The sequence below is a fragment of the Sinocyclocheilus grahami genome, unplaced genomic scaffold, assembly GCF_001515645.1.
Source record: "Sinocyclocheilus grahami isolate Dianchi unplaced genomic scaffold, SAMN03320097.WGS_v1.1 scaffold408.1, whole genome shotgun sequence".
Lineage (NCBI taxonomy): Eukaryota > Metazoa > Chordata > Actinopteri > Cypriniformes > Cyprinidae > Sinocyclocheilus > Sinocyclocheilus grahami.
The window spans coordinates 839,431-850,647 of NW_015505587.1; the positions used below are offsets into that span (position 1 = coordinate 839,431).

Sequence of the window (11,217 nt, forward strand, 5' to 3'; positions counted from 1 at the left end):
ATGCAGCGATCGACATCCTGTCCTCTGCCTGTGTCCCGCACAAGATGCTGGACCCCGCCCTGTCCGAGGACCCAGCACACTCATCAGGAAGCACCAGGTGGTGCGACATGCTTGAGAAATGAGAGGCCCGCGGAGACATACTCGACGGGGAAGCTCTCACCGTAACCCTCAGGTCTCCCTGACCATGAACCGAAGTAGTCCTCCGAGAACCAGAGGAGCATGGCAAGGGGGATACCCCCCGTTTAATGAGGAGGTATCTAGACCGCAACGTTGTGATGGTCATGTTCCCGCACTGAGAACATGACTCATCCATGAGCGCTGCTTCAGCGTGCTGTAAGCCCAAGCACGAGAGGCAGTGATCATGACCATCAGATGATTGGGCTCTCGGGCGAGATCCCAATTCGTCAGTCACGACTGACGTAACGCAGAACGTGACTGACTGAAAGGGAACAGTAATATTGTGAAATACTATTGCAATTTAAAATAAAAATTTTGTATTTTAATATACTTTAAAATTATAATTCTTCATTCTTCATAATTTGTATAATTATATTAAAAAAACATGACAAATCTTACTGATCCCAAACTTTCGAACAGCAGTGTGTGTGTATATATATATATATATCTATGTGTATATCTATGTGTATATCTATGTGTATATCTATATACACTGTATATATATATATATATATATATATATATATATATATATATATATATATATATATAGAGAGAGAGAGAGAGAGAGAGAGAGAGAGAGAGAGAGAGAGAGAGAGAGAGAGAGAGAGATTCACGGTTTCCACAAAAATATTCAGCAGTACAACTGCTTTCAACTTTGCTAAGAAGAAATGTTTATTGAGCATTACATAAAAAAAATATTATATATAATATTTCACAATATTAATGTATTTATAATTACCGTAAGTAAATGCAGCCTTGGTGAGCATAAGAGACTTTTTACTGAAAATCTTACTGACCCCAAACCTCTGAATGGTAATGTATGTCAAACATAAAACAGCTTGATGAATATAGACCAACATTGCAGATATATGTAAGTGAAAAAAAAAAATTGTCACCTAAAATGACATCAAAGATACATCTTGAGATACAGAATACTGGCTAGTTAGCAGGTTTTTCATTCTGGTAAATGTGAATCTACTTCATGTGGTACAGGAACTAACATGAAGTGAGAATACAGTTATATTCTATGGTTCAGGAATTGTGTTCATGTGATTATGGAAATAATTGCTCACCTTAGACCCAGCTGGTCCTTGCCATCCACTTGGTCCCTGTTGTCCTGGAAGACCAGGAGGGCCAGTGCGTCCCTGTAACACATGCAGCATAATTTTACATACATATACATTTAAAGGTACTATGAGCTTTAAAAATCAGCTCCAGATGTCCTTGCATATTGGCAGATTTCACTGAAATTGATGTCTTGGTAAAGAGTTCTTGACTTAAAAATAATTTTGCATGCTCAGATTGCTGACATGGTTTTGGCTTATAAATCTTTAGTGCAAAGGGTTTGGCTGTCTAATGCAGCGGCTCAGCACAGTTACTGCACATAATAAAATGATGACCATTTTCATTAAAACATAATTTTACTACACAAATTCATTAAGTATTGATTGATAAAATAGTCCCTTATATAACAGAACTTGCTATATTATGGATTTTAGTACAGATGGAATACTGTATTGACCAATATATTTCTATGCAGCTTTATTTTAATTAATTTTTTAGTTTTAGTAATTCTAGTACTACCACTTAAATTTATTTCAGTTATTACCAAGGCAAAATTAAGTTTTAATCAATCAATCAATCAATGTTTATTTATAGTGCACATTTAAATACAACCAAGGTTGATCAAAGTGCTGTACAATAAATGAATCACAATGAATTAAAAGGGAATAAGATATAGAAATAAAAACAAAATAAACAAGCAATAGACAATCAACAATATACAAGAGACCCAAAATAACATACTCAAGGAATGTTAAAATCCAAGGAGAAAATATATATATAAAGATATATATAAAGAATTTAAAAGTGATGGATGGAACCTGTCTAACGTGAAGAGGAAGCCAGCAGCAGCAAAAGCATGATCACCTTGATTTTTTTAAGTTTAACGCTGGAGACAGTGAGTAGGCCAAGGTCACATGATCTTAAGGTTCTTGAAGAAGTATACAGGAGCAATAAATCAGTTAAGTATTGAGGTGCCAGGTTTTGAGGACTTTGTAGACAAATAAAAGTCAATCTATGTTTGACAGGGTGCAAGTAAAGACATTCAAATAGGTGTAATGTGGTTATATTTGCGCTTCCCTTTGAGCAGTCCAGCAGCTGCGTTTTGTACCAGCTGCAGACGAGAAATGGAAGCTTGAGTAACGCCATAATACAGCGGATTACAGTAGTCAAACAGAGACGTTACAAAGGCATGTATTGCGGTTTCAAAATTGCTCATGTATAATAAGAGCTTAACTTTAGTAAGAAGTCAAAGTTGATAAAAACATGACTTGAGAGCAACAGTGATCTGTTTGTCAAACTTTAAGCTGCAGTCAAATAGGATGTCCACATTTCTGGCACACTGCATATTTTATGGGACAAGTAAGTCTAGATCAAAATAAATAAAAAAAGTTTTTCTTTTGGCCAAACATAATAATTTTGGATTTCTTTTCATTTATATTTGGAATTGCTTGAAAGCCATAGTTTAATTTATTTTAAGCATTCAACAGTGGCTGAAGAGAGTGTTTATTGTTAAGCTGTACGATAGATTTGGGTGTTGTCAGTATATAGATGAAAAGACACGCCGTATTTATCAAAAATAGAGGCTGGGGGAGCATATACAGGGAAAACAACACGGGTCCAAGAATTGATCCCTGTGGAACACCACAACCAAAAGGTTTACATTTTGGAAGATGAGTGATGCCCCAGATGAACAGTAAATCACCTATTTGACAAATAAGAGTGAAACCACTGTAATACAGTAACACCCACACAAGTCTCCAGTAGGGACGGGAGAATGTCATGGTGGACCACATCAAATGTAGCACTTAAATCTAAAAGGACTAGAGCCATGTATTTCCCTGAATCAGTCATGAGAATGATATATTGTTATAATCTTATATTTATATTTTAAGTATACTTAAATTTTTAACAAATTACTTAAATATACTTTGAATTATCGAATATTCTTTTTTAAAGTTTTAGTTAATGATAACAACATTGACACAGTAGATCAGAAATGTAATTGAGGCAGGCATGTGCCAAATGTAAAGAACACAAATGTTCTACAGAAATCGAATATTTACAATTTGATTGAGTATCAGCTAGGTGTCATGATCGGCGTTCCTTTTCCAATGCATCTAATCTGTGTAACACCTAAAGATGACTGGCTGCTCAATTGCAGGGCAGTAAGGTGAGGACAACATGTCTTCAGAGTGCTTTGAGGGACAAAACAGCCATCAGAAGAGATGGAGAGAGAGAGAGAGCGCGACAGAGAGAACAAACTAAACCAAGCCCCATCAATCTTCTGGCTTTAATTAAATTATGTGCTAAGGGCAGGAGCCAGGCATTGTGGGAGAGCAAATTATTTATTGGGCTGCCCCAGCACTAAGCTAAATTACTATGCAATGCTGCAAAGCTTCCTACACCAGCAGCACTCCACTCTCAGTGCCTGTCTGGAGTAAAACAATGCACCAGCACACCCAAAATCCTGTGCAGTGGTTTACTGGCTTCTCGGTTTACCCACAGCCCCGCTGTAGGTATTTTTGACCCTGGTCCCAAATGCCTTCCAGGAAACCACACAAGCTCACAATGTGATTGAGGGACAGGAGCAATGGGGATGATCCATTGCAGATTGAACCTAATGATGGTGACCACAAGTGTCCCCTGATGTTTTGCTCTCTGCTGCATATAACATACAAAATATCATCGTATCTGTGTCAGTGTTGGGCTTGCATTGACTTTCCTTCAGCTCACATTATGCTGCAGCTGTAAAAGTGTGTGCATCTCACATTCCTTCTTCTTCCCTTTTTTTCCCAAAGTAAATCCACTTATTGGAAAACAGAGGACAGTGAGTCTCACCTTTTGTCCAGGTCTTCCTATTTCACCCTGCAACACAGAGGAGGGGAGGAGGGAATAAGAACAGAGTCAGTTTATCAGTGTGTTACAATATACAGAGTCGTGAGAGTCATTGAATAGTTTATAAAGGAATAGTTTATAAAGTCATAATTTCTTGTCCAAGTTTACCCTTTCATTCTTCTGCAAAACACAAAAGACAACATTTTTAAGTTGAAAATTTCTTCAAAAAATCTTCTTTTGTGTTTTCTGAACCTGGTTCAGTGTTAGTGCCTATTTATTATACAGTTCTTGCAATTACTATAATAAGTACATAGTATGTACATGCTGATTAGGACTATAAAATAAACTGTAACCATAACAAGAATAATTTAAATACAATCTTATTTTGCTTCCTTAACTAACTGGACCACTTAGTCAGCCTTATTTCTCTCTTGTTCTTAATTGTTTTTATGCTGCTATTTGTGTATGTATATATTTACATAAGTATGTGTCGTACCTTATCTCCCTTTGGTCCCGGCAGTCCAGCAGGACCCTGATCATAAAACAAACATAACTCTTTAATGCTTATCCAAAACATCTGGCCAAAGCCACAGCAACCATATATATTTATTTTGACAAAGAGTGTTTACTCGAACTTATAACTGTTGTGAGCAAGTCATTGTAATGCCAAAATAATGACAAACAGGTTTACCAAATACTTCTCCTGCCTTCCATTGGTTGACACAAAAATGATAGCCCCTCCTCAAACTCATTTCACTGATTGCTGTGATTTTTGCTGTGTCAGGCGGAGTGACAAAACAATGATCAAAGCACCACAGAGCAACAGTATTTATACTTTTTGAGGAAATCAGCCTATGCACGGCTTCCCTACAGTTCCTTATGTACTACATCTTTAAAACTTATGACTGTATTGGAACAGGATGCATTTATAATGTTCTTGACTGACAACCTCAATAATATTCGCTACATAATTGATAACCTATGACAGAAATGAAACTGTATTGAGATTGGATTGAACTTGCAGGGCAAGAGTGAACTCTCTCTTGGGGTTTTGAGTGTCTGTGTGTGTCTCTCTTGGGGTTGTTTCTAAGAATGGTACGATGGAGCAGAGGCTGGCAATGGAAAATGGTCTATTTCTATCTGCTCTAAATGTGGCGCGTTAATGGCTTGCGGTGTCGTGGGGGCCAAACTGGTCACATCCGTGTCACTACAGAAAGACGTCTGGGGAACTCACACGGGTCTCACATGCTGAGAGGGTTATGAAGGCTAATTACAGTGCTGGAACTGACCATTGTGACAACCCAATACTCTGCTTCCTTGAAGCACCAACTATGCAATCCTCAACAAATTTGCATGTGACTCGCTTTTATTTATAAATGTGTTAGACAGTTTTTACTATTTGAGTTTGTCAGGGTCTGTACATGTAAAAATAGCTTATGGGTAACTGATATGACATTATTTGTTGTCTGGATCAATTCATATGTTCAGAAATAAAAATAAAAATTGCATTAATAAATCCTCTTCTATGATGGGTTAGGTTAGGTTTTAAATTTCTGAAATAAAATGAATTTTGATATAAAGTAAAAAAGGGGTTATAAAGTAAAAAATAAAATAAAATCAGGGTGATACAACTGTCCTGATATCATAATGAAGGGAAAAATCTAATTAAAAGAATTACAATTTTGAAAATAAAAGCTTAAGTAGTTTGGCCTAATTGTTTATTAGTATTTCTCAGTATGAATATTTTAACCAAACTGCTTCACTAATTTAAATATTTGAAATAGTTGATTTTTTTCTTTCTTTCACATTACAAAGTCAAGGTCATGTGGAGTGGCCAACATTTAGAAACATGCAGAAAAAATTGTTATTTGACCTTTTTATGAAATGGCAAGTTTAGGTTGCAAAATGTCATGTGGTGCAATAAAACATTAATCATAATTAATGAATTATTAATTCTAATAAAAAAAAGATCAAGATGTGTACACCCACATGTTTTTGCCACATAACATTTTAAAGCATTAAACTGAAACTGGTATAAAAGGTTTTCAAAACCATACTAATGTATTCATGTTGCTTTCATATGTTCTGAACATCAAAACAAATTTAAACAAGATTTTATTTTTTCTTTATCTAGTTTGTCAAATGTTCTTGTACACAGTCTTGGCCATTTGAACTGTGTACACAATCAAACTAGTCTCCAAACAGAACAACTACAGACCATTGTGGTACGACATTTCACTCAATATGAAAAAAGCTGATGCATGGTTTCATTTTAAAATCTTGTACATTTTTGTTCCAAAAATGTATGTTAATACACCTTAAAGTCAGCTGTTTCATAGTTGGCCATAACTACGTAGTTTTGTCCTCAACATTAAAATTTGAAGCACATACCTGAGGGCCAGGAGGTCCTGCTGGTCCTGGAGGCCCTGGGGAACACATGGGGGGTGTGGGATTGTGCTTCCCTTCTGAGTTCCATTCATTTGGTGGAACAACAGTCACAGTCTATAAGATAAGTCATAGAAAATTACATCTGGAAACACTGATGGAAATGGGAAAATGTGAAATAAGAAACAGTCCATAAATAGTTTCAGTCTTGAACAGACATGAACTTCCTTTGACTTTTATTTACATTTATTATATTTCTTTATCACCATAGAACATTGTGGTCATGGGGACAAATTAATGTACTTATTGACACCCTGAACCCTGAAGTACCTGGAACCTACACATGAAATCCAGGTGCTTGATCAGTTGTCATGAATCAGGACTCACCAGAGGGCCCTGCCGCCACAGTGAATGGGGTGGAGGGAAGAGAGGGGGCGGAGGTGGACTCAGTAAACAGCAGGGGTTGAATTTCTTTCTGGTTTCCAGCAACTGGAGATCTAGATGAGGGGAAATAAGGTTCATGAGGAACATGTCAACAGACACGTGGTCCAGCGGAACATTGTTTCACTCCACTGTCTTGGCAAAGAGGGACTGAAACACATGACTGTGTGTTTGATACTATGACACTTCTCAGGTGCAAGAAATGAGGAGTGTAATGAAAGGTCCTCCATTACTGAAACTAAAGATTTATCTGCAAATATGTAATGCTGGAGCTTTTCTTACAAATAACTTCATTTTTCTGAGGCATTTATAATGATTTCATCAGCTGGTGTCAATGGGATTTTTAGTGAATCACTTCTCAAGTTCACAGTTGCATTTAATATGAACATGAACTATTAATATCTGACAACCACTTTTTGTTGTCATACTGAACAGAATATGTATTGTTTTATCATTTGAAACCTAACGTGCTTTGAATAGTTTTGCTGTCAAAAATCTAGCTTATAAAATAAATGGTGCAATGATACTAATGAATTATGACCTCAGTGGCCTTTTTTCACTTTTTTTACACACACACACACACACGAGTATAAAAAATAGCCCATTCAGCTGACAATTATTGTGTGCAGAAGCAAAAAAGTGACCATATTTAAAATAAATTTAAATCAATCAATCAATAACGGTACATTAAAATAGAAAGTCCTGAAAGATGTTAACTTTGCAAAAACAAGCACTTGCCTAATTAAACTTTTCACTGCAGTAAAAATAGCCCATTCAGCTGACAATTATTGTGTGCAGAAGCAAAAAGTGACCATATTTAAAATAAATTTAAATCAATCAATCAACAACGGTACATTAAAATAGAAAGTCCTGAAAGATGTTAACTTTTCAAAAACAAGCACTTGCCTAATTAAACTTTTCACTGCAGTGTTGGCTGACAAAACTGAAACACAGCCATTTTGCCTTTAGAGATAATAACCAGAGACAAGTCATTGATGCCTGTAGGGACATTTATTGTAAAATTAGGGCAAAATATTGACTTGATTTTCAATACAGGCCAAATTTTACTTGAAATTCTCCCCCATAATATTCAAGCATATCTTTTAATTCTGGGATGCATTTTACTCAGAGTGCATATTATATATTTTCACACAATATATATCACAAATGTAAAGATTTCATAAAGAGCAGCGCAACGTATTTATGTTATGAATACTTTGCAATTGCATTTAATTCATATGCATGATTCATGAAAATACCAACTGAGTCTTATCAAATACATATACAGTATATATATATATATTTTTTTTTTGGTGCAAACATACTTCACTCTGTTAGAGAAAACCTCTAATATCAGCATACTAAACGTGCAGAAGACAGTGATATCTTACCTGTTGGATGAGGGAATATATTATCCACGTAAGAGAATGACGCCACATAGCAGAGGAGTTGAAAATATAGTCCAAGTGTGAACAGAATCATGCTGCCGGCTGCGGTCTACCTCCAATAGCACCGAGGAGTGATCTGAGGCAGTCCAGCACTACACCTCTCTCTCTCTCTCTCACACACACACACACACACTAGATCCACGCCTTCAGGAGAAGTGAAGGCCAGCCAATGTCTGTTACACCTCTCCCATGTATTGGCCCTGAGCTAAATATACAGGAGGCAGCCGGTCAGCTGCCCTCTGTAACCAATATTAGCCTGTTACTACTGCCAGCGCTGCCTTTGTTTCCCCTGCCTCAAATGGACAGGGAAAACAAAACAGAATGGATAGAAATGACATTGAAATGACAAGGTGTCATGCCAGAGGCATTGTTGAACTACCGCCATTCATTTATTGATAACACCATCCTGCAAATTTTGCTGAATGAAATCCAAAACTTGTTTCTTACTTATTTAGGGAGCTGATTCCAAAATAGTGCCTATTTTGCTTTAGCATGTTACACTTTCTCAACAAAATTTGGTATGCATTTTGTAGCATTTTTTTGCTTTTGAGAATTATTGCAAGGTGAAGAAGTTGTTTTATCCCTTAATTCCTTTGAGAAGTTTTTTTTCATATCTTCCTCTGAGCCAGGTTAGAACTGTTTGTTAAATTCTCTCTCATATATGAATGATTCTGAACATTTTATTTAATGACTAATCGTTTTCAATGTTAGAATTATCGCCAGTGACAGAAAATGCAAAACATAACCCAGCTGTTTTCTGCTATATCTGTGGGTGTTTTACTACAATTGTTATTTTTGCAGCATTGAGATACTATTATAGTTTGTATTATTATTTTGAATCATTTTTTATTTTCATATTTTCCATTTTAATTTTAAAGTTGTTGTCATTTTGTTGCGTTTTGACATTTTTGTAGTTTTTTTATACATCTATATAGTTTTTATTCATTTTTATTTCAGTTTTAGTTAGTTATTTTAGTACATCAAGTTACACTCAATTCAAATGTGAAATGTTGCTTTGGCAACTAGCTGAAATAAAGCATTTCTTATATTTTAAGTAATTTTTTAATGGTTTTATTTGAGATATACATCCACACAGCAACAGGAAATTGCTTTTTGAAAAAATGCTTATTTCTAAACTTGTGTGTATATTAACATATTTTTCCAATCCTCAGATCGTAAGCAGGATTATTACAGTATTTAAATAAAGTACTTGATGTACTAAAATAACTAAAACTAAAATAAAAAATTATTTAAAAAACGATATAAACATATATAGAAATATCCAAAAATGTATATAGACACACAACAAAATATTTTTTTTTTTACTAAAATTAAAATGAAAAATATATAAATGAAAACTGATTTAAAATATTAATGAAAACTACTTTATAATAGCATCTCAGTGATACTAAAATAATAAACGATAAGTTAAAAGGTCATGAAACCCTAAACTAAATTGCCTGAGATTAACAGATTTATGTGTGTTGACCCTTTAAATATGCATTTTTGTTATTAAAACAGCTTTTGTTTTATAAGTGCATTAAAGCTGTAATGGGAAGTTTTTTGCAAATCAGCTCAAATTAATTTTCAAGATGCAGTAATCTCAGTTTATATAGAATGACATAAAATCTAATTTGCTGAAGGCAAAACTACACTCTGGTGTTTATCAAATTTGTATGGATCAAAATTGGTGTGAGCATCTACAATGTCCGACTTAAATCTGAGACGGTCTGCCACTGGCATGTGATGTACACGCATGCATAAAATGACAGAATTAGCCTGCATGCTCTGTAGTGGAATATCACAGATGTTTTCCAGCACCGCTCATCTAACTCACCCTCCCTCTCTGTGTCCTGTTTTTTCAGGACTTATCGCCAACCACTACTCACAATTTATTGGCGCCTTTCTTTCCCTTAGAATTAATGACAGAGCAATTATGAAGAGGGCCGTTTAAAAGCCTGATGGGAGATGCAGTCTGTAAACGTCTCCAGTCAGACAGAGTGCAGAACAAAGACGACAGACAGGAAGGGAGACAGAGAGAAAGACAAGCAGAGATGTGCGTTTATGTTTCACGTTTTAATTTCCCACCACTTCTGCTAGAAACTACATTTTTCAAAGAACATCAAATTACATTAATTGTTTCTTATCAAGTTGTGATTAGAAAAATATTTTTAAATCAACTATAATTCTTTATACAGTAACAATGTACAGCAAGTAAGGTCATTTTTGTTTGTGCATAATAATCTTAAAAATTATAAGGCTTTTATAGTGTGGCTGCTTTTCGTAGCTCTTCATTCTCACCTTTTCAAACGTTTTCAGATTTGGCTGTGCAAATGGTTCTTTTAGTAATTCTTTTATATGCTGTAAAACTGTTGGGAACATTTCCACACCTGGAAATGTGAAGACGGTGCGATCTGCCGAGGCCAAGAAGGAGAAGCTCTCGTGCTCTGTGATAAAGCAGCACAGTAATGATACTGTATGAAAGAGCAGAAGATGAGGTCAGAAGACCTCAATTACCCAGAGACAGAGATGAGCTTAAACAGAAGCCCACCGGAAAAGTGCACACAACAATGACCTGAGATTAGGTGAGGGGAGGTTAAAGTACAAATGTAAATGTCCAGTGGGAATGAAAATGTATCAGATATACATAGTCTGAACTGCCAAATAATTTGTTATTAGACAATGTAAGCGTTTTCTCTTTAAAGGGGTCATAGGATGCTACATGCACTTTTACAAGTTGTTTGAACTGAAATGTGTGTTGGCAGTGTGTGTACACAACCACCCTATAATGATAAAAATCCACTCAGTGTTTTTTTTAAAAATCTGGTTAAATGTTTTCCCCTTTCTCAAATCGAGCCGATCT

General features: G+C 35.6%; 1 protein-coding gene across 1 annotated transcript in view; it reads right to left on the bottom strand.

Annotated features, from left to right (window-relative positions):
• LOC107550800 (acetylcholinesterase collagenic tail peptide-like) overlaps positions 1-8,472 on the bottom strand; it is a 14,614-nt gene extending 6,142 nt beyond the window's left edge. Inside the window, exons 1-6 of the mRNA XM_016232175.1 lie at positions 8,298-8,472; positions 6,853-6,962; positions 6,472-6,582; positions 4,577-4,612; positions 4,084-4,110; positions 1,254-1,325 (exon numbers count right to left, since the gene is read on the bottom strand). Of these exons, the coding sequence (XP_016087661.1) occupies positions 1,254-1,325; positions 4,084-4,110; positions 4,577-4,612; positions 6,472-6,582; positions 6,853-6,962; positions 8,298-8,388 (447 nt within the window). The 5' untranslated portion in view covers positions 8,389-8,472. The remainder of the gene's footprint in view (positions 1-1,253; positions 1,326-4,083; positions 4,111-4,576; positions 4,613-6,471; positions 6,583-6,852; positions 6,963-8,297) is intronic.
• Positions 8,473-11,217: the final 2,745 nt, after the last annotated feature.